The sequence below is a fragment of the Alexandromys fortis genome, unplaced genomic scaffold, assembly GCF_014885135.2.
Source record: "Alexandromys fortis isolate MF-2015 unplaced genomic scaffold, M_Fortis_MF-2015_v1.1 scaffold_99, whole genome shotgun sequence".
NCBI classification, from domain to species: Eukaryota; Metazoa; Chordata; class Mammalia; order Rodentia; family Cricetidae; genus Alexandromys; species Alexandromys fortis.
In genome coordinates this window covers 5891563-5914354 of record NW_026067982.1, presented here as the reverse complement: position 1 = coordinate 5914354, position 22792 = coordinate 5891563, and the positions used below count along the sequence as shown (strand labels likewise).

The following is a 22792-nucleotide window of genomic DNA, read 5'->3' as shown; positions in this document are numbered from 1 at the left end:
AGCGATTTTCTAGGGGACATTTCCTACCCAAACCACCATATCATCCAGAGGGCCACATGCCAAAGACTTGGCTGCCAGCCTGTAGAGCTCCTGGAGGTGGCAGAACCCTAAGGAGGTGGGGCCAACTCGGGAAGAAGTTATGCCGCTGAGGTCATGCATGCCCCCTAAGAGGTGGTAGTGGGATTCTGGCTCCCTCCTCTTCTGCTTCTGGGCTACGGTGGAGTGGTTTGTGTACGTGTGCTTTGCTGTGACCTACGGGAGCCAAGCAACCGTGGCCGAATCTCCTAGATGAACCAAAGCATGGCTTCCCTCGTGAGAGGTAATCCCACGTTCTATTCAGAAAGCGTATTGAAACATACGCGATCCCAGGGACCATCTGGGATCCCCGCACTGTACTCCGCTGAAGCTCGTCTTGGACCTAAGGATCAGAGACACACGACGGACACTCATGTGCAGGATAGGCGTATAAACGTGTTTACTCCAACTCTAACGTTTACAAGGGAGCTAGGCGGAAGGTCACCATATACACATTGCCAACTCCGTGCCTCCCGTTTGTCTTACTGACTGGGTTCACCGCTGCCGCCAGAAGGCTATCCTGATACCAGCAGGATGCAGAAGGAGATGGGTGACCGCAGGAACAAGTCCACTGGGAGGGACAGGACAGGGGCCCGTCAGCAGAACGCCAGGGGCCAGAGTGGGCTCCGAGCTGGTGCGAGCGCATCTCATGCTGCACGTGGTGCCTGCTGCAGCTCCAGAGGCTCCCGAGTCACCTGGTGACACATGGTGGCGGTGATCGCCACAGCACAGGTCACTCAACAAGATCACGTGATTGCGGTCGCCCAGCTCATTGCTGTAGCGCTGTGTCCCTGTCCAGAATGGACAGACTGAGTATGTGACCCACTCGGTCACGAAGGCAAAGTTTGCCCCAGGCATGCCACCATGCTCAGCCAGAGCTGAGATCCCAGAAAAGGTTGCCTGTGCCAATGTGGCCATTGCGGCAGGTGCCAGGCCACAGGGACTGATTTGCAAAGTAGTGAGGTTTTGTGTCAACCTCCACCCGTTGGGCCATCTGCGATGAGGTTGGGATGGGCTGCGTCAGCTCCATTGCTTCCTCTTCCTCTTCCTCTGCCTCAGGACTTCTCATGTCTTCCCCAGAATAGAAGATCTGCAGATTCAGACACACGGGAGAATGAAGTGAGGCCCTCCCAGTGTCCACCATAGGGCACCTTTCTCAGCACAGCAGAGGTAGCCAGAGAGGGCGTGGCAGATGCTTCTCTTTGACTTCCAACGGGCTGTGTGAACAAGCTGAACAAGCTGGCGACAGTGTGGATGGGGTGGGGTGGGAGTGCACGTGCATGTGTGCTCTTTTCAGGCATAGAAACACGGACCAGGAGTTCCTGGCTCTGAGATATGCATCCCAACCACCCCACAGAAGTGCAATGACCGCAACGAGGGGTCCTTGGCTCATCCTCCTTGCATTGGCCAGAGCCCTTGAGTTCTGCTCTGGTGTCTCTGTTCCTGGCGTGTTCCTCTTTCCTCCCTCAGGCCTGTCCTGGCCCCAAATGGCCTATCTGTCTCCCTCCAGCCACCTCACATGCCCCATTCTGCACACGGACCCACCTTAGAGACCTCCACCTCTCCTTTTCTGTTTGGTTCTCTGGGCTTTCACTCTCGTAGGAAGCCAAATACAGACCTAAACCAAAACGGAAGTGAAATTAGGCAATTATGGCAGGTGACTGTAACTCTTTGTTTACCCAGAACTTGATCTGCTTTTTGTTTGTGATTTAAACTTCTCCTTTGGAGGTCATTGCTCACAGACAGTTTTAAGGAACAGCATGCGGAGATCCCATGGCCCCTCTACCCAGTTTCGCCCACAGTACCCACATGCAAAACTATAATACAGAGCGTGTCCTTCACTTATGATGGTTTAATGGGCAAGTTTTTCCTACTCAGGATGCTATAAGGTGACACACGTAGTAGAAAACACAATCTGTATTGAATTTGGATTTTTGGCTTGGCTAGCAATAGGAAGTGTGCTCCCCTCTGTGAGCTGCAGCCACACCCCCATCAGTCATGAACTATTCCACACGTAGTGATATAATCTGTTTTATGTTAGGCATTAGAGACCAGCACTCAGGAGACAGAGGCAGTCATATCTCTGTGAGTTCAAGGCCAGCCTGGTCTACATAGAAAGTTTCATACCAGCCAGGACTACATAGTGAGACCCTGTCTTAAAAAAATAATAAAACAAATGCCCAAAACCAAGAATAGCTGTCTTTATGTTAGAGGGCCATGTGATACTGTAAGAGAAGCTGTCTAAGCATGTTTATAGCAGGCTGGACTAAGCCGTGATGATCCATAAGCTAGGGTACTAGAGATGTGTTTCTGACTTATGGTATTTCTGACTCCGGACGGGTTTACTGGGGTGTCATTCCATCATGAATTGAGGTACCCTGGTATAGTATGTATCATAATCAGGACACTGACATTGGCAGAGTTTAGACACAGGACATTTCTATAACAACTAAAGCACCATGGGCAAAAGTGCCCTTTAGAGGCACACCCACGTCCTTCATGTCCCACACTTTCCTTTATCCCCCCTTCCCCCCTCTTCTCCCTCACCTCTCCTTCCTTCCTTTGATTTGGGGATTGAACCCAGGGCAGCAAATCTATCACCAAGCCACACCCCCAACGACCCCACCCCCTACTTCAAATTTCTGACAATTACTAATATATTCTCCATTTCCTTCTTTTAATAATTTAAAAAATGTTATATAAATAAAGTCATCTATATTACATAGATAGATAGATAGATAGATAGATAGATAGATAGATAGATAGATGATAGATATTTAATCTTTTTGAGACTGGAGACTCATCCATGAGTATCAATGGCATGGATCCTGTTTGTCTAAAGCACGGGTGTATCACCAGGATTGTTTTCTGCTTGAGGCTGTAACAAGGGGAACTTATAGACACTGATATATGGGGTTTTGTTTCTCTGTGAGCATGGATAGCATTTGTCTAGAATGAGCCAATGCCCAGGACTCTTTCTTAGTCATAAGATGTCACCAGTACTCAGTTTTACAACAAACTCTTTGTCAGTTGGGCATGCTGGTCCTTGCCTGAAATCCCAACCCTGGGGGACCCAAGTGTGAGTTTGGAGCTATCTGGGTTCCATAAGTTCTAGGCTAACCTGAGTTACACAGTGAGATTCTACCTCAACAAACAAAATAAAACAAATATAGGTAAACCACAAAAAGCGAAACCAACAAACCCCAAACCAAGACTTCTCTGTCTACACCCACACTTCCTGGGATGTGACGCAGCTTGTTATGACATGGTTATGTCCCAATAAACTTCTGAAGAACGAAACCGCTACTGCCAAATCTGTGCATTCAACAAGCCAGACCTGGCACCACTGGCCTGCAACCCCAGCTGCTCTGGAGGCCGAGGGAGGAAGATCACAAGGTTGGGTTTGCCTGGGCTACAAAATGAGTTCAAAGCCATCCCAGGCAACTTAGTGAGACCTTGCCTCAAAATGAAAATGAGGCCTTGGGACAGAGCCCAGGGACAGGACATTTGCCTGGTGATGTGTGAGGCCTTGGGCTCAGTGGTTTCCAGACATCAATGTCTCATGTTAGTGTGTATCCCACACTACCCTCACACAGTGCCCCCACACACCCACCACCCATGGAGAGACCCATAACTCCGCTCTCCTCACGTGAGCCCCAGTTCTTATCCTCACTCCCATATTATTAATGAGGAAAACTGGGGAGGTTGATGTTGAAATGCTCCTAGGCCCTATTCTAGTTCTTCCATTTTGTATGGAATTCTGACACCGTGGAAAGGCAACCGTGTCCCTTAGGCTTCTCATGGCAGCAGACATGGTTGGAAAGCTTAACAATGACAGCTCTGTGCTCAGAGAGGACTCTGGACCCAGGGGTCCTTGAAGTCCTAGCCTGTGACCTGTTGGGTTTGTCTTGTGCTCCTTAGGAGGCACCTGGGCGCTGGTTAGACAAGGGAATGTCTAACCAGCTCGGCTTGGGGCCAGCAGGCTTAAGCTGTGTCTCTGCCCAGAGTTGGGTTCCCGGCATGGTGACCGACTAAAGACTGGACAGTCCTACTGGCTGGATGCCGAGGCCACGGGGCCGCCTTACCGTCCTCGCTGAAGATGGGGGCAGTGTGCAGGTAATGGGTGATGCTGGGGTCTTGCTCAAAAGGACATTCCACTTGTTTCCAGGTGATGAACTCTCCAACCTGTTTGGCCAGTTCCAGAAATTTCTGCAGGGTTTACAGAGACACAGAACAGAGCAAAGTGAGTGGCTTGCCTTGGCTCATCACCCTTGAGTGATCTTGTGGATCTGAGAAGGAACATGGGGCCGCGGGTGACAGGAGAAGGATGCTGGTTCTGTGAGAGCCACCTTGCCATGTCTCCTTCATTGCTTTTAGCAATCCATGACCCCTGTCACCTTAGGTGGGTGGTGGCAGCCATTGGCCAACAGCTTTTTGAGCCAATGTCTCACTATGCCCTCATGGCCTGGATCTACTTACATACATCAGGTTGGCCTCATACTCACAGAGATCCTCCTGCCTCTGCCTTCAGAGTGCTGGGGTTAAAGGTGTGTGTGTCAGATACTTGTTGACTTATAGGGTTATAGTTCAGTAAATATATTTCAATAAAATTTAAGTAAAGCGATTTGTGTTCTTTTTATATGTAAATATGCGGGCATGTTTACATGATTGCCAGTGCCTACAGAGACCAGAAGAGGGTGTTGGAACCCCTGAAGCCAGAGCCACAGTCATTTGTGAGTGCGGGGAACCAAACTGGGGGCTTGTGGAAGATCAGTACATGATCTTAACTGCTGAGCTATCTCTGCAACCCAGGTGAGGTTTAAAAAATCTTATGACATGTATTTATTGTGCATGTGTGTAAATGTGTAGGCATATGTGTTCACTGGGGCACAGGTGGAGGTCAGAGGACAACTCATCGGAGTCAATTCTGCCCTTCTACCATGTGAATCCTAGGGATGGAACTCAGGTCATCAGGCAGCAAGTACCCACATCCACTGAGCCATCTCAACAGCCCTAAGGAAATTCTTTTATCTGTATTTTTTAAAAATAAAATCATCTTTTAATATGCACAAGCCATTGGTTCTAAGATCCCTTCACCCCAACTGAGATACCCAAATCCACAGAGGCTCTGATCCCTTCTTTAAGATGGTGTATTAAGATGGTGTATTATTTCCATGAAGCAGATACACCTCCTGTTGCCGGCTGTTAAACCATTTCCAGGTTGCTCCTCACACCTAACACAATGTAGGAGCCATGCAGATGGCTTCTGTGTGCATTGTCCCGAGAACGGTGACAAGCGAAACAGCCTGTACTCCTTCAGGACAGATGTAAATATGAAATATTTTTCCAGTCTCCAATGCAGAACTCGTGGAAACAGAGGGCTAGCTGCATATGTGTTTAAATATTCAAGTATGCTAACTTTCAGCAAGGTTTTAAACACATAGCAGCTGGCTGTTGTCTGTGCAATGCTTCCTGTAGGCTGATGTGTTTGAGCACTTCTTCCCCATTTGGTGGCGCTGTTGGAAGGTTATGGGACCTTTGGGAGGTGGAGATTTGCTGGGGGACAGTAGGGCCCTGCTGGTGGCCTTTGATGGTTTACAGCCTGGCCCCACTTTCTGTTTGGGGTCCACTTCCAGAATGCAGATGCAACATGGTCAGCCAGCTTCCTGCTCTTTCCTCCACTCCTTCCCTTCAATCATGGACTCTCATCCCTACAGAACAATAAGGCAAAAGAAATTCTCTCTCATTCCCCCACCCCCTAGCAAAGAAAACAGGACACAGCCTAAAGTCAAGCCTGGAGCAGAGAACCTGCCCTGTGTCATTCCTCAATCGGCCCTAGTGGTGGGGTCTAGCGCACTCCCCTCCCACACCTGCTCCCTCAGTATGTGGTCACATGAGTGGGTGTTTCATAGTATTCCTCAGCTCTGATTCTAGGGACCAATTCAATGAGGAAATGACGAAGTCCCCTACTCCCAGTCATGTGTCAGGATCACCACCAGGAAAAGCCCATCCCAGACCCCTGGGCCCCTTCTGTCTCATCCTCTTGGCCTCTAGACAAGAGCCTAGGACCACATGCTGGGTTGGACAGTCCCTGACTCTGCCAGCTTTGGGACAAACCAGGCCTGTGGGTCACCTGAGATTGGTGGGGACACCAGCGAAGAGCCCAGGCTTGTGCTGTGGTCCTCAAGAGCAGGAGACACCCACAGAGTTTTTGATAGCCTCCAAGACCTGTGTTTGACCATAGCTGTGGCCCATTTTACAAAGGGAGGGGATGTACGTCGTCGGATAAAGCGGCAGTGGCCTTCCTAATGCTGTGACCCTTTGATACAGCTCCACATGTGGTAACCCACACCCATAAGGTTATTTTTGTTGCTACTTTTTAACTGTAAGTTTATTACTGTTGAGAATTGTAGTGTAGCCAGGTGACAGTAACGGGGTAGGTCTTTAATCCCGGCTCTCTGTGCGTTTGAGGCTAGCCTGGTCTACAAAGCAAGTTCCAGGACAGCCAGGGCAACACAGAGAAACCCTATCTCAAGAAATCCCCAAAACCAAAAAAAAAAAAAAAAAAAGTATAATGTAAATATCTGTGTTTTCTGAGGTCTTAGGCAATCCCTGTGAAAAGGTCATTTGACCCCGAAGGGGTTGCAACCCAAAGGTTGAGAATCACTAATACAGAGTCAGTAAAAGGTTCAGGATTTATGCCTCTTGGAGCCGAAGGCTGCATGGGCACCAGGTGACCACCGAAGGTCACTTGCTGATCTTCCTGCAGGGCAAGAGCCTCTTTCCTCCCACAGATCGGAAGGTCCTACTACTTCAAGCCCTGCAGACTCTGTTTGCAGAGCCCATGGGCCACACAGGGATGCGGGTGGGCTCTTCTGAGCCACTCAGGAACTCCAGTTCTGAGTGAGTGGCCGATTCCCTGCCTGCTGTGGGACTCCTTTCCATCTGAGAGGTACTGGGGGCTTCCCGGAGGAGGGGACATTTGATGAGCCTGGTGAGCTGAGGGAGCAGATATCTCTCTTCACTTCTGCCTCTGTGGTTTCTGCTTCAGAACTCCATTCTGGGTCCCTTCTTTTGGGGACCTGCCCTGGTTGCCCTGTACCATACATTCATGTGGTCCCTGAAGGACCTTGCCAGCTGTTCCCATAGGTCTACATTGCTGGCTTTCTCTTCAGCCTGGTGCTCTTCAAGGATGAAAATGATGCTGTACCCTGTGGACATTTAGCCCAGAGTGCTGGTTGGCATGTGCCTGAGCCTCAGCCTCAGCCTCTCACTCTGGGTGATGTTAGGGGGCTCAGATAATCCCACTCTGAGATGTAGATTGCTGCATTCTGTCTTCACTAAAGCCCCCATTAATCCAGCGATTGGGGGGCTAGCAGTCCCATGTTGGCAGCTTTTGTGTGTGTGTGTTTGTATGACTACAGGTGTATGTGGTCAAGCAGAGGCCAGAGGATAATCGCAAGTACTGTCCACCTTGCTTTTTAAGACAGTCTCTCACTGGCCTAGAGCGAGCTAACTAGGCTAGGCCGACTGGCCAGAGAGCCCCAGAGATCCACCTTTCTCCTCCTTCTGGGTCTAGGATTACGAACACGTGCTAACAAACTCAGCGTGTCTGTACATGGGTTCCAGGGATGGAGCTCAGGTCCTCAGGAAAGCACACCACAAGTACTTCTCTGAGGCATCTCTCCAGCTTCCCCCCTTATTCGTGCTGGGAACTTTTAGCAGCTTGTCTTCTTCGCTGGCATCACTGAAGGCCTGCGGACCCACCTCGAAGTTGACATGCCCGTTGGGAAGGCGGTTGGCACAGCCCTCGTTGAGGAAGTAGATGTCTTTGATGAGCAGGCTGAAGAAGGGGATGACAATCTGGAAGGGGGAGGGTGCAGATCAACGTAAATGCGCGGGCCCCGCCCCAGCAGCCCAGAGTTAGAAGAGGGCTCGGAGCACAGGCCCATGAAGTCCTAGCTTGTCCACCTGCCCCCCGACCACCCAGCCTCAGCATGGGCGGTAGAGAAACCATGCAGAGCTCCACCGTGGCAAGTTGACTTCTCCAATCGGAGTTCAGCCCAGCTTCTACATATCCACCCTACAGTCCCACTCCTGAGCTGTGAGCCAGGACCTCTGCAAATGACACACAGTACCACCCGTGTCCTGGGAACAGAGGTGCAGTCGATAACAAGGCTGGGATAGTCACAGTTGTGCAAGACGGGGTTGGATACCTGGCTCTGCCATGGCCTTACAGTACAACTGTACAATGAAGAATCCTCTCAGGGACTCGGTCTTCCAATCTGGCAGATGGGAATGCTAAAGCCCATCAGAGTTAAGTGGCAAGCCGGGAGGCATGGAGCCCACATGCATAGATGCTCAGTGGAGAGAGATCCCTGCCTTGCTGTCTGGCTTTCTAACATCCTGGCTCCTGGGATGGGACAGGCTTACTAGGACAGATACTGGGTCAGGTGATTTGGTCCTCCAGGTCCTCCTGCTACAGTTTGGATCCTGTGTTTTCCAAAGGCTCATTTGGCTATGGCTTGCTTCCCAGGGAGGTGTTCGTGGGAGGATGTGGAAAATTAGGAGGTAGAGTTTAGTTAGCAAGAGACATGCCTTTGAAGGGACTATGAGACCCTGAGTTCTTTCTCCTCGTTGGCTCCCCTACCATCAAGTGAGCAATTTAATTCTTATCATGTGTCTTTCCCATAAAAGGCCCACAGCAACAAAGCCCTCCAATCATGGACTGAAACCATAGAAACCATCAGTCAAAACCAATTCCTTTAGAAGTTGGTTGTGTCAGCTAATCAGTTACAGTGACAGAAAGCTGATTAATAAGACTGATACAGTCTTATCCAGTCAAAACTATGGCTGGAGAAGGAAGAGGCTATGAAGGCAGACACTTCTGACCTTTGACCATCTCTTCCTTACCTTCTCTCTGCTGCTGTGAGCAGTCAGCGAGCGGTGAGCTGCCCCACGCAGGGCTGTCCTATAGTTGCAGAAATTCCCCGTGGGGTCCATCTGGTGCTGGGAGGAGACGGGGGGGGGGCATGTGAGCAGCAATACTCAGGGACCGGCTGGCCACACCCCTTAGGGTAGAAACCATGTTTACCTCTAGGATGAAGAACTTGGCTGTTTTCACTTTGGCCCAAGTCTTCTTCAGCCTGGAGACAGGGCTCATGTTCATGCCGGCTAGAAGAAGGTGTACAGAGTTGGGAGGGCCCCTCCAGCCTGGACAGTCCCCTCTGTTCCCAGAGTGTGCCCTGAGTGTGGCTGAAGGGTAGCTGAGTGGGTAGGGGCTGGCGTTCATTATACCGAGGTTGCCAGGTAACTTCGACCCTGTCCCAACTACACAGGCCTACTGTGGCTTCACCAGGATCCATTTTGGTCTCTGTCTTAAGGTGTATACTGACGAACGCTTCAAATGCACCCTTGGGGGACAGACCCCGCTTCAAATGGACCACCTCCATCAGCCTCTGATGTGGGCAGGGATGTGGCCCACAGCCACACACTGTGGAGACCTCGACATGCACCCCACCTGCTGGCCGTGCCCACGTTAACCTCTCTGGTGGTCCTCACACAGGCTACTTCAGGTCTGGGCAAGCTCACTCACAGATAATGGCCATGAGGGAGTTGAAGTTGCCGATGTTGAAGCACTCGCGGGCCACGTCAATGAAGAACTCAATCACCTGTGCCCTCTGCTTCTTCTTGGCTGGCTGGGGACAGGACCAGAGCTTCAGTGGGCATGCGTCCCCACTCCTTCCTGCTCAAACACCACATTCAAGCAGCCTCCTCCTGCCCCTCTCAAAGCCCACTTCACTGGGGATAAGTCCAAGGCCCAGGGTCTCGGGACCCTTTGTGGCAGAGCCAGCACACACCTCCAAAGTGTGAGGTCAGATGTGACCCCGTGACGCTCCTGTGGGACACAGGTGCCCTGAAGGTGCTGCGAGGCATCTTTGGGATGGTGCCCCCTTGAGGCTTAACTTCCCATGAAAGACAGAAGTACTGCCATTTCCTTCCTCCCCACCATGGAATTTGCTCTCTCCTCAGTGAGGGCCAAACAGCAAGCCTGGGGTCTGCCATTTCTTTTTGGGCTGTCCCTTTATTGCTTCCTGTCAGAAAACTACGCCACTATGAAAAGTCACCTCGGGGACAAGTGCTTGGGACTCTACCTTTCTGGTGGGTCAGAATCAAACTGTCCCTGTGTCATCCCAGGAGGGTTCCTGAGTGTCCAGCTGCACTCTGTCCACACAGCCACACAGCCGAGACAGCAATGTGGCTATGGGAACAGGGCCAGGTCAGTACAACTCAGGTGGACCCTGCTTGTCCATCCACACAGTCATGGTCTCTCTGGCCACCAAGAAGTGTACTGTGACACATCTGGATTTGTGCCACCAAAGTCCCTCCAAGGAGTGGTCTCCGCTGCAGAGAGCTGCCCACCCAAGATCTAGTCCTGCCCTTCAAAAGGCAACTCACTCAGCGACGACAGTGACAGAGTCAAGTGAGGTTTAGAGAAAGGCGGACCTCTCACCCCACCGTGGACACCACAGAGCAGCTTAGCACACGCCTGACGGCTCTGTCCCTCTCTCAGGAGCAGACCCCTAGTGAGCATTGACCCTTGACCTCTGCCCCAGCGAGCCCAACTGGACGAGGCAGTCTCTCCTCTTGTGCTTCACCTTAGAGGGCACTACCCTTGGTATAAAGGAAACGAAGATGCCAGGCAGGGCATGGCCAACATCAGGATGCCAAAACTTCCTGCTGACAGAAGCCGTCACTGGCCTAGACTTGTTTTGCAATTCAGTGTTTTTTTTTTTTTTTTTAAAGAATTATGGTTCCTCGTTTTCTATATTAAAAAAAAAAAACAGATAAAAAGCGCCCTGGAGACTGATGGCTTGGGTGAAATCGTTCATATCCTTCAGAGCACTGAATAGCATTCAAAGCAAGGCTGTCACACACTGTGAAACCTATAGCGATAACCTGCTTTTCTCTCGCAAATGTCATTCACTAACAGCACTAACAATAGCATGCACAGTCTCAGAAGACACTCGTCAAAAGCAATAGGGGCTTGGTGTCAAATCAAACAAAGGACTTAGGAACAGATTTATTTCCAGTCTTACTGTTGGCCTGGACTTTCAATTTGCAATTTTCCAGTTTTTAAAGGTTAGACCATTTTTTTTTTTACCCCCAAGCCCCAAGCAAGCTACACAACCCAGTGGCCCAAGGCAGACAGGTCTAGACTGAGGCACATAGTGGGCTGCCCTCATTCCTCAACAACCAATCCGACTTTCTCCGCAGCCTGGGCTGGTGGAGTCACCCTGAGATTCCCTGGTCTGGCATGGTGGTCCGTCATGCCCTGGGCTTGGGAGGTTGGGGTTCAGTACATCCTTCCAACCCCCAGGTAGCCTGTGACTGGCAGGCAGGGCCAAGCAGCTACTCACCATGCAGATTTCAGTCGCTACGAGATAGCACAGCCGGTTGAACCACTTCACATAGACCTCTACGTTGTTTGTCTTGTCATTGAAGCGGGGCTAGGAAAGACATGTGGGCTGAAACTCCTTGTTGCTGAGTTTTCAGAGTGCAGAATCATATCATAGTCATAAGGGAGAACCCAGACACTGTGACGGTCTCAAAGTCAGCCAGAAACACAGTGACCCAATGTGTAACTTCCTGGTCTGCTTCTTAAGGGCTGGCGGCTCTAGACTGGTCCCCACCATCACCAATGTGGGAGGCCTTGGTTCCATCCACAGCACCAGATGAAGTACAAATATATGAATTAATGAGGCTGTAATTCAGAGTTTACTGGTACGCACACATAATCGATATTTATTATCCATAGAGTCTGTATTTGTAAATTTGTCCACTGTTCAATTGTTTCTGTAATTCCAGCAGCCTGCATTGCTTTCTCATTCATTGGCGTGCGGGGACAGAAAGGCAAAACATTTGAGCCCCTCAACTTACTTCAGCATTTCCAGCTAAGACTGGACTAAACGAAGTTGTTGTGTCTTGTTTCTGCCCGTTCTATGAGCAAGGATCCTTTCTCCTGCCTTTGTTTGGTGTCTCTTCTATTGTTGTGTTTTCTTTGGAGGATAGTTTCAGTGTTTTGAAAGGATCCCAAGATTAATACTGAAGTGATATGTTTTATTCCTAAGAACACAAGGTTAAGGTGTGTCCTACACAGAAAATAGGTGCTAGGGGGCCTTCATTTTATCTGTGACATACAGAGTTAGATAGACAGATAGATGGATAGACAGGTGAACAGACAGACAGACAGACAGTAGGTAGATAGATTAGATATACATACAGATAGATATTTCCTCTCTGTGGTGCTGGTGATGAAACCCAGGGCCTTGCACATGGCAGGCGAGCATACTACTTCAGAGCTACGGCTCAGACCCAGGCACGAGTTGGCCTGGCCATTTGCCTTGAGCTCAGGGTTAAACAGGGATGCACAGTAGATAAGCGTCTTTAAACATGCACACATAACCACAACTACGTGTTGATTGCATGTAGAAGGTGTTGAGAAGTCTGCCGGAGCCTAATGTTGTTGCATTTTCCCCCCAGGAGCAGTGGTTTAAGACTGCTAACTTGATGTCTGTGTTGGCATTCACATAATGACTGGGAATAGCAGAACCAACTCTATGAATGTGTGTAGTATGTATATATATGCATAACTATAGATTTTCATTTTAACCTTTTCCTGAGTCATAAAATGTCTGGGGAAAAACCAATTCCAATCTATGCTGAATGTTCTATGAAATATATATATATATGTATATATATCATATATGTGTGTGTGCATGTGTGTGCTATTGTTAAAACTATTAAACTTAAGATAAAGAAATGTGTATGCTGAACCTTTAATCCCAGCAGTTGGGAGGCAGAGGCAGGTGGATCTCTGAGTTGAAGTCAGCCTGGTCTACAGAGAGAGTTCCAGAACATCCAGGACTACACAGAGAAGCCTTGTCTCAAAACAACAACAACAACAAACAAACAAAAACAAAGAAATGTGTACGTTAAAACTACCAGGGTAATTTTCAATTAACAGAGGAGGTAGACGGAAAGAGATGAAAAGAAAGGAGCGAGAAATAAATCGGGAGATCAAGGAAGAGAAGGACAAATGCTACAGCAGTCGATGAGGACAAACGCGTGCAGACCAGCAATTATAACCAAATCCCATTTCTTGCCATTTTCTAAGTCGAGGATATAAGTAAAAAAGAGATAGGAAATTATACATTTGATAAATGTCACATAGCGATTCGAAGGACCTGATCCCAAGCTTTCTGGCTCAACTAAGATTTTTCAGCTTTATGGTGGGCTTATCAGGACAGAACCCTATCGGGAGTACAGAAATAACTGTAAATAACTAGACAGGTTTTAAGGCAAAAACTATTCTGAGGGAAAAGCTTTGCAGAAGCATTAAAGGGCAACCACACAATAAGAGGTCCAATCTGTTGGGACAATGTCATGAGTGTAAACATGGTTGTGCTAAGTTACACCATGTCTTCAAATTGTGGAGGAAGGGGAGATGACTCGGTTTCCCGAGTTTGATGCCCAAAACCACAAAAAAGCCAAGCTTGGTGATGTTCACTTGCGATCCTACCGATGTGATTGTTATATTGATGAAGAAATAGCGAGATAAATCACAAAGACGTGGTTGTGAAGAAATTTAGGAGAACAGTTATTATTGAGAGAAAACAGAAGGGAAATGGTTGAATTCCTGTAACACTGCCAGAAGCTACAGAACAACTTAAGAGGAAAGAGAAAAGCAGGGGCCAGCTACCCAGGACTCTGACGCAGGGGGATCCTAAGTTCAAGATCTGACTAAACTAGTTAGTGAGCCTGTCACACAATAAAAAGGAAAAAAAAAGCACAAAGGAAGGTCAGGAGCGTAGCTCAATGGTAGAGTGCCTGCCCAGGAAATAGAAGGCCCTAGGTTCAATCCTCAGTACCCCTTTGTGGGGGTGGAAAAAGGATAAAGAGAAAATCTAAACAGTCTTATAGTCACTAAATAATAATAAGAATAAACTAAGAAACAAACTAACAAGAAAACTCTTGACTATTTTTGGAGGACCGAGTTTCTTTAAGAACACATCAGACTTGGACGTTTTCCTGGCAAATGCTGACTAATGCTCCAGCAATAGGCAGTTCCAGTCTTTTATACATAAAAGAGAAAGAGCAGCCAAAAATAGTATCAGGAAGAAAAGTACCGGTCAGTCTTACTCATGGTTAACAGTGGCAGATGCTCTAAACAAAACAGCACACAGGGCCCAGGGATGCACGGAAGAGATGAGGGTTTATTTCATCCCTGTTCTGCTTATTTCAGAAATGTAAGGTGGATTCAACACTGATTTTAAAAAAACTAATAAAGCAACTACTTCACAGTTTAGGGGAGACGCAACATGTGAATTCTGAGGCAATGCATCACTATGAAAATATTTCTCACATCTCAGAGACAGGAAATTTGCTGGACCTTACAGCCAAGATTATGATACACCTTGAGGTCATGTAAGAGTGTCCCATCTTCTGTTTGTTCAACCTGCCTATAAGAGAACAATGTAAAAACATCCGCACTTGCCTTGGATTCTCCACAGAATCAGCTTTTGCAGCCTCAGCGAATCCATAGCTGAGCTTTAATCTTCAATTATGTATTCTTCCAGGCCCGGAGCAATGCATGTGTGTTTGCATGTGTGCTATGACAACCATTGGCTGGAAATAGCAGACAGGACAATAGAGACTCTGCGATAAAGTATCTGCCACAAATGCTCAAGACAGCCTGGAGACAGTCTGTTTGCAGAACTGTTTGCTGTCTGTGTCATTTGGAATGGGTAGGCTCATTCCTTGTGAAACTCTGTTAGAGATTTCTGTAAAGTGCCCATCAGTCCTCCCTCATGAGATGCCTTAATAAAGGAGAACGACGTCCTTTGTTAGGGACAGATTCAGGCAGGCTCAGTATCAGACTCATCTGACAGACAGATTACAGACTGCTCGGAAATCATAAGCTACACAGAGACAGAGGGCACATGGAGAGGAGCGGGTAATTCAGACTGGGATCACTCTTGGACAAAGTCCTCCAAGAGGAGGTGTTAGATGCTTTTCCTGAACCTGATGCCGACGCATATCAGTGAATCTGAAACTTCCTCTAATGCCTGTAGTCTGTGCAGAGTATTAGAGCTAGAGAAAGAATCCAACAGAACTGAACAACCACGCAGGACAAACTAAGAAGCAAGGCTCCTTTCAAGACCTCAGGAAATAACCTAACAGCAAACACACTCAGGTATGACCTGCTAAAGGCATTTCTTCTTAACTCAGGAAGAAGGTTCTCTTCCTTCAACACCACTGCTTGACATTGTAGTGGTGTGTGTGTGTGTGTGTGTGTGTGTGTGTGTGTGTGTGCAAGTTGGTGCTGTAAACAAAATCGGGTAGTGTGTGGGTGTGCATGTTCTGCACTAAATAACGATCTTAGCATTTCAGAGACCTAAAGTGACAGAGGAAGGCCTTTCTACTATTCCTGTCCCTCTTATCCCTGAGGGGTTCCTATTTTATGGCTGCCACAAAAACAAAACAAATACTATTTTATGGGCTGGAGGGATGGCTCAGTGGTTAAGAGCACTTGCTGGGGGCTCCCAGCATCTATGTGATGGCTCAGGTGTAGAATACTCGCCTAGCATGCACAACGCTCTAGATTCAATGCCTAACACCTAAAACAAAGTTCTATTTAGTACTGTCAGTTACAAAATTGATATACAAAATAATTACTGTTGTCTTAATGGGGAGCACCTGATTGGCCTCAAGCTGGTTTTCACTGAATACTATTTTGACTTGAATGACAGAGAAACTCTCCTTAGTCAGAGCAGCGTTTGGCTGACCTTGCCTTGTTAATGGATGAGAAGCTTGTCACCTCCAAGAGAACAGTTCATAGCATTTGCAGCCAATGATGAAGTTCAAGCTTTCAAGAGAAACTTGGAACTGATAAAAACCCTTGTCCACCTCTGGGAGCGTGACAGCCTCTGGGTTTTCACAGCTTTTCTTCCCCCCAGCAGTACGGGAGATCTGCTTCTCACAGCGTCTCCGGGTTTTCTCAAGGGACCGATGTACGCATAATCATATATCGAGGTGCCTGACAGTCCAGTGAGTGTCACGGTATATGGAAAGCTTGATGATATATTTTTGGATCTCGTGTTACAATGAGCGTTTAAAAATCAGCACTTGCGATATCTAACAAGAATATGGACAAATATCTCACATGAATTTCAAAGATTTCAAATTCTCAACTACAAACCTGTGAAAGCCCCTCCCCCCAGGAGGTTGGCTCTGGGACGGAACCTAGGGTTTCCTGAAGCGGAGGAAAGGGATCTGCCCTTGACCTCTAGCCCCCGGCTGAGGACGCAAGTTTACAAAGTTGACGCCTTTGCTCCTGCTCCTCGGCCTTGTAAAGTCATGTGATCTTTACCAACTGCGTACAGGAGCCCTGCTTTCCTTCCAGAGGCACAGTATGTCTAGATTATGCTCCTTGCCTCTCTCAGAGGGCAAAAGACGCAATCACACTACAGCATTGAATTTGCACTCCTTTTGTTAGGTGGGGCCTTGACTAGAGGATGCTTCCAGTTCTGGCTGGATCTAGCCTTTTGGTTGGACGCCCTACTCCGGTGGCTGGGCCTCTAGGAACTAAGAACTAGCTCTAAATCCTGGCGTGGCTCAACGTGCCCAATCTTCTCAAGGCGGCCACTTTTTTCAAGCACGGGGCACCAGCCGGCACTTCCGTCAGTGGCCGCTGGAGGGCACCGGCGCCCGCTGAAATGCACAGGGAGGACCCGCATGTCCTAGGACGTGCAAGATGCACCCTGTATCTGATCTCTACCCAGTGTAGGAGCTAGACTCAAGGTGATAGCAGGTTTAACGAACACGCCTCCACCCTGGCTGAATGAGTGATCTGATGGGGTTCACCCAGTAAGTCTCATGGGCTCCCTGGGACTCGGTTCTGTTGCCATCTGAGCTGGAAAGCCCTGGGAAGGGTGGCCAGGGGCCCTCCATTCGGTTCTGAGCATCATCAAGGCTCCCCCAGTTAATGCCCGTGAGATCCATCCATATCAAACACCCTCCACTGCACCCTCTCCACCCCCACCCCCTACCCTCTCACTCCCCACGCCCTGGAATGGCCACCACTAGGTGGAGGCCAGCTTTCTTCCAAGAACTTTTTACCTTTGTGCCCTCCAGGGGGTCCTTGTTCACAAAAGCCTGGACAAACTCCTCGGGTCCAATGTGTCTTAGTCGCTCCTGCACCGGAGAAGGGAGAAGAGTCAGAAGAGAGGGAAGGTGTGGGGAGGGGGTACACGTGGGGAGGCAGCAAGGGTGCCATCAGGGGGGCAAATGTGGCAGGAACGTGCCCACTTCCCTTCACTGCTTCTCTCGGGGGACTTTGGCCTCTGCACCTACACAAAACCCCGTGTGTTTGGGGCAAGGTCAGCTCATTCCCTTTTCTGCACACGAAGGAGGGCTTAGCTGTTGCTCTGGAAAGGGCAGCCTCCCCTGCCCCCCACCCCCAGGCATGTAGGGCCCCAATGGGAAATTCCTTTGGCCTGGGAAGAGCACACAGTGAATGACATCATAACAGAGTTTGAACCCAATTCCTCTGTCCTCAGTCTAGACTATGATGTTGACACTTCTAGACCTCCTGGGCCACCCCCAAGAATGCCGAGGGACTGTTCCAGGGTCCTCTGCAGATGCCCCTGGTCCCTGGGCCTAGATCCCTGGGCTCGCCTGAGATCAGGAAAGACAGGCTGGGAACAGCATTGGCTGTTTGCTGCTCCCTTCCCTGGGTCCCACTCACCAGCTCCACATGGGTCAGTTGCTGGGCCAGCGTGTAGGGGTCACTGCAGACACCTAGGAGCTCCCTGTGGATGGAGGCTGGTGGCTTGGTCCTGTACGAGATGGGCTTGTCCGCCCCTACCAGGCCTTCTGGCCCCTGGCCAAGTGATGCCAGTTTCTGGTGCAGAGTCTGCAGGAGCTGATGCATCCTGTTTCCGTAGGTCTAGGGCGGGGCGAGGGGAGAAGGTGCTCAGGCTTGAATACCCACACCCCAAACTCAACCACAGTTGCAGGCTCTAGGACGAGTGTGTGAGCGTGTGTATGCGTGCATGTGTGTGGGCATGCACATGTGCTTGTATGTGTGTACACACGTACATGTGCATGTGTGTACAGGCGTGTGTGCTTGCATGTGTGCATGCATGTGTGTGTATGCATGCATTGTGTGCAGGCACGTGTGCATGCATGTGTGTGTCTTTGTGTGTGTCCATGTGCATGTGCGTGTGCATGGCTCTGCGGACAAGGCCAGGTACCAGCAAACATGCTGCGACCTGGGACCTGACAAAAGACCCTTTGTTGGACTTGTGGTAGTTGGGGCCAAAGTGAATGCCAGTTGGGAGAAGGTTTCAGGATTACAGGTGGGAGCTGAGGAAATACTTTGGGTAGAACATCTCTGGCTAACGTGGCTACAGGCAGAGTGGGGAAGGCAACCCAGGGAAGGAGAGAGAGAAGGAAGGGAAGGCATGGAACAGGCTCTGCCTGGAACATTCACCTCTTACTGACTCCGTGGGAACCATCCTGCTCTTTGAGCGTGCCCAACTCAGAAAGGCCTTCCCAACCAGTCTTATGCTCCTGCCCCAGCCCCTAGCAGTGCTACCTTCTTCAGAGTGACTTCTCTTATAGGACCCCAGCTAGAATGATGCTGGATGGGACAGGACGTGCCATCTCTGTCACGAGAGCCCAGTACGTATTCCATGAACAGGGCAGGAACAAACCCGCTCCACGTGGAGCTCAGGACAACGGCCGCTTTGGATTATGCTCTGGACTGGCGGCTGGAACAAGAGATTCCTGCAGGGGCATCCTCTTCTACCCACAAGGGGAAATCCATTGTATCTCCTTCAGAGATCATATTTACTTAAAAAATATTTTTAAAATAAAAAAATAGGTGCGTGCGTGTTTGCTTATGTGTGGGTGTGTACACTTCAGTGGAGGTGCCCTCAAAGGCCAGGATAGGGGTTCAGCTCCCCTGGAGCTTGAGTTACAGGTAAGTTGTGAGCTGCTTGGTGTAGATGAACTGACCTTAATCCTTCTGCTCTTAACCACCCCTGAGTCACATCAGCCCCAGAGACACTACTTCTAAACAGTGATGCCATCGGCCTAGCTGGGTTTATTGAGACATCCACATAGCCGAAGAGTTTTGGCCAGTAACCCAGAATAGACCCGAGCGTGTTAGCCTGTGGCAAATGTCACACACAGAGATGACTCCATGCCTCATGAGCCAAGGAGTCATCCTGGGAGCTGGCAGATCAACAGTAGGCAGTTGGGGGAGCCGGCTTTCTCAGGTGCTCTTAGGGTTCATCTGTAGAGCTCTAATGCCCCCAAATGACAGGTCCTTGGCCACAAGCACTGATGCCAGTTTGACCCTGCATGGGGAGCAGGGCGGCGGGAGGGGGGCCTCTGTGGCACAGGTCCCTGGGTATGGGACTTTGCAGGTGGTTTAGTGGGTCAGAGAGTCACTGCCGGGCATCCAGTCCATCTGAGCCCATTGGTGGGTCCTACTCACCACCCAACGCCATTGCCAGGACGGAAGGGAGAGGTAGGAAGGATACTGGGCCTAAACAGGGTCTGGGATTCCCTCGCAGCTATGTAGGGCCTGGTTCCTCCATGGACTCCAGAGGATCCCATTGAGGGGCTGTACTATGCAGTGTGAGGAGAGAAGAGCCCAGGGGAGACTAAAACAGGCTCAGGACCTGGATAGAAAGACATAGGAAGGGGAAGTGACTTCCACCCCGGCTGGCCCACCTCGTCACACGGGGCGATGCGGCCCACCACGTCTGTCAGGTGTCCGATGGTGGACTCCTCTTCAAAGTCCCGTGGGAAGGTTTCGGTCCACTCGGCCAACAACTGGAGCAATTTGGCACCAAACTTCCGGACTCGGGCCTGCAAGGCAGAGCAGAGGCAGGGGCCACTTGGCGGGGTGCAGCGAGGAGCTGTCAGGTCTGCACTGAGCATGCTCTGCCTATCTGGAGCATCCCTGGCCTCTCCCTTTCTGGGAGTTAAGGTATCCTAGGTTTTTTCATGGGGCTCCCTCTCTCTTTACCAGAGGCTCAGGCCCAGCTCAGAGACGGAACTATATGAGTTCTGGCCAATCAGGTCCTTGCGTTCTAATTTATTGTGTGCAATGACCGGCTCACAGATGAGCATATGACCTAAGGCAGACCAATGGAATCTCAGCCTTTTACCTTTAAAGGTCTTTCCAGGAGATTGGAAGGTTAGAAGGTCTCCTTGACAAAGGAGGCCACCCTATCGCCATGCACGAGAATCTGCCAGCACTATTGAGCCCTTAGTCCCAGGTGAAATCAGGGCAGAGCATCCAAGTGAGGACGACCATGTCCTAGTTCCGTGATTTGGGCCCCTCATAGAGAAGGCAGTTACATGCCTCAGCCAAGTCCCTTTCCTTGGGTCAGTTGAAGTTGAGTTTCTGCCACACTACCCAAAAGCCAGACCGACACAGGTGCAGAAAATCATAATTCACAGGACCAGGTCAGGGAGAAGGGAAAGAGTCTGAGGAGCCACGGCATGGAGAAGCCATCCTTCTCCTATAGAAATAGGAGCCCAGCAGAGGCATGGGCCATCCCAGGCCACAGGGGTTAAGGGCCTCATAAACTAGGCTCTGGGGACACATCACTAGCTTTAAGAAGATCTCACCAGACTTTGGGGATTGGCACAGGTGTAAAGGTGCCTATCCTTGCAGGTCTTGGACCTCGGGTAACTTAATAGGCTCCTTTTCCAGAGGGCAGAACAACCACTTTCTCCCAGAGAGGCTGACCCTGTGAGGTCACGCCCCAGGATCCGGCTGCACTCAGGGGCTCCCTGGCCTGCCCAGCCCCTCACCTTGTCCAGCACCGGCTTGTCCAGCTGTTCCTGCTCTATGCACAGGTGGCACACCCGAGCCAGGAGCTCCCGGGGCTCGATGAAGAGACGCGAGCTCAGCAGGAAGGTGAAGATGTAGGCTTTCTGGTGAGGATAACACACAGGCTCATCAGGGCACAGAGAGTATGTCGCCAGCCTGCCCCAACTCCCCCGGCACAAGGCCATTCCCAGTCCCACCAGCTGCCCCCTGCTCTCCCCCGCCACCCCTTCCCCAAGGCGGCTCACCTACCTCGGGGTAGTAATCGGCTGTAGGCACCAGGTGCTGAATCAGGGTGTCCAGAGAGGCTGAAGATGGAGCTCCATCTAGGAGGGGCTGTCCAGCCTGTTCGCCTTCTGTGGATTCTGTGGGAGGTGGGCTGAGGCTGCCCGGGGTGACCATGTCGGAGGCACTCAGTGTCCGGGGCATGCCTGCCTGCAATGGCGAGAAACAGTTGGGGTAACCTAAGCTGGAGCCCACTGACTCCCTGGGCTCCAGGCTGAAGGACTGTCTCTCACTGTCCACACCGTGTGAAGCTGCCAGTGTCCCTTACCTCACAGCCCAGCATTCATCCTCCATTTTCCTACAGCCCCTCACTTCCTGCCCCAGGAACTGTCTCTTCCTTACTGTCTGTTTCTCCAGAACCTCTCTTCTTGGAAAACCCCTCCACAAAAGCTGCTTCTCTCTCATTTTTATAGTTCAGGCTGGCTGTAGCTCTCAGCAACTCCCCTGCTGCTTCAGACTCATTTACTGTTGGCACTATGGGGGTGAGTCACTATGCACACGAAAAGCTTTTTTTTTCCAAGTCCCCAGTAGTCACCAAGTCTGGCTCAGGTAGGATTCTGATCCAGGACAGGGGTTCAGGAACAATCTCAGATCTTCCTTGACATTTGGAAGCTATTGTTCCCGTGGGGTCCTATTGACTGGGCTTTGGGGACTGTGGGCTTGATGTCATTGAGTTCATCCTGTCTCTGTGAGGATCTGGGAAAGCAGGCACACTCTTCTTGGAGGGAAAGAGCTGGGAGTGAACCCCTGTGCTTACTACCCAAGGGCTCTGCTACTGACTTTTCATTCTGAGACAGGGTCTTCTAAGTTGCCCGAGCTGGCTTTGTACGCACTCTGTAGTGCAGGCAGGCCTTGAACTTATGATCCCCTTGCCTTAGCCTGCTGAGCACCTGAGATCACAGGCCTGTACTACCAGGTCTGTCTGAAAGCAAACACCTTCCAAGAACGGTGCTGGAGCTCCTGGATGCTCTGCCTGAGCCATGCTGTAGACTGACCTGTTAGATATACCTGCTTAAGTTAGAGTTCTTGCCAGTATAGTTAAAATCACTGCCTCCTGCGGCTGCCCTTCCAGGCACTTTGTGATATGAGCTCACTCACCTGCCCAGCTCTGCTTCCTCCTTTTCCCCCTCATGCTTTTGCCAACCACCACCCCTCTCTCCTCCCCAAAACACCTCCCATTCTGACCCCTGAAACACATTGTCCCGCCTGCAGGGTGGCTCCTCAGTCTTCCCCAATACATGTCAGAAACACCTCTGGGGCTACCCCTGCTTCCTCCCAACATCCCTCTACTGCAAGGCCACGCTAATCCCTCGTGGATACCAGTGGACTTTTATTGTGAGTCCCGTTGTAGGGCTGGGGGCTTCTGTCTGTTGCTGGTGTAGAGAAAGGCCCTCGGGGACATTAGTGTTCTCTCCACGCAGGCGCACCAGAGTGCCTCTGTGGTCTGGCCAGCAGAGGGCTTTTGCACATTTTTTACAGGGAACCTATGCTTGCTCCCAGCTCTTCCACACAGGCCAG

The 22792-nt window shown here is 50.2% G+C and overlaps 1 protein-coding gene across 4 annotated transcripts in view; it reads right to left on the bottom strand.

Moving 5' to 3' along the window:
* Nucleotides 1-451: 451 nt before the first annotated feature.
* The window catches only part of Rasgef1c (RasGEF domain family member 1C), a 66857-nt gene continuing 44516 nt past the window's right edge, over nt 452-22792 (bottom strand). For 2 of the 4 annotated variants that reach the window (XM_050158538.1, XM_050158536.1), the window contains 13 exons: nt 21242-21424; nt 20974-21096; nt 19882-20019; nt 17885-18085; nt 17257-17331; nt 11496-11585; nt 9671-9773; nt 9170-9249; nt 8989-9084; nt 7843-7938; nt 4161-4284; nt 1621-1693; nt 452-1165 (listed from right to left, as the gene is read on the bottom strand). In XM_050158538.1, the coding sequence (XP_050014495.1) occupies nt 1141-1165; nt 1621-1693; nt 4161-4284; nt 7843-7938; nt 8989-9084; nt 9170-9249; nt 9671-9773; nt 11496-11585; nt 17257-17331; nt 17885-18085; nt 19882-20019; nt 20974-21096; nt 21242-21418 (1401 nt within the window). In that variant the 5' untranslated portion in view covers nt 21419-21424 and the 3' untranslated portion in view covers nt 452-1140. The other 2 variants (XM_050158537.1, XM_050158540.1) reach the window with 2 other exon arrangements.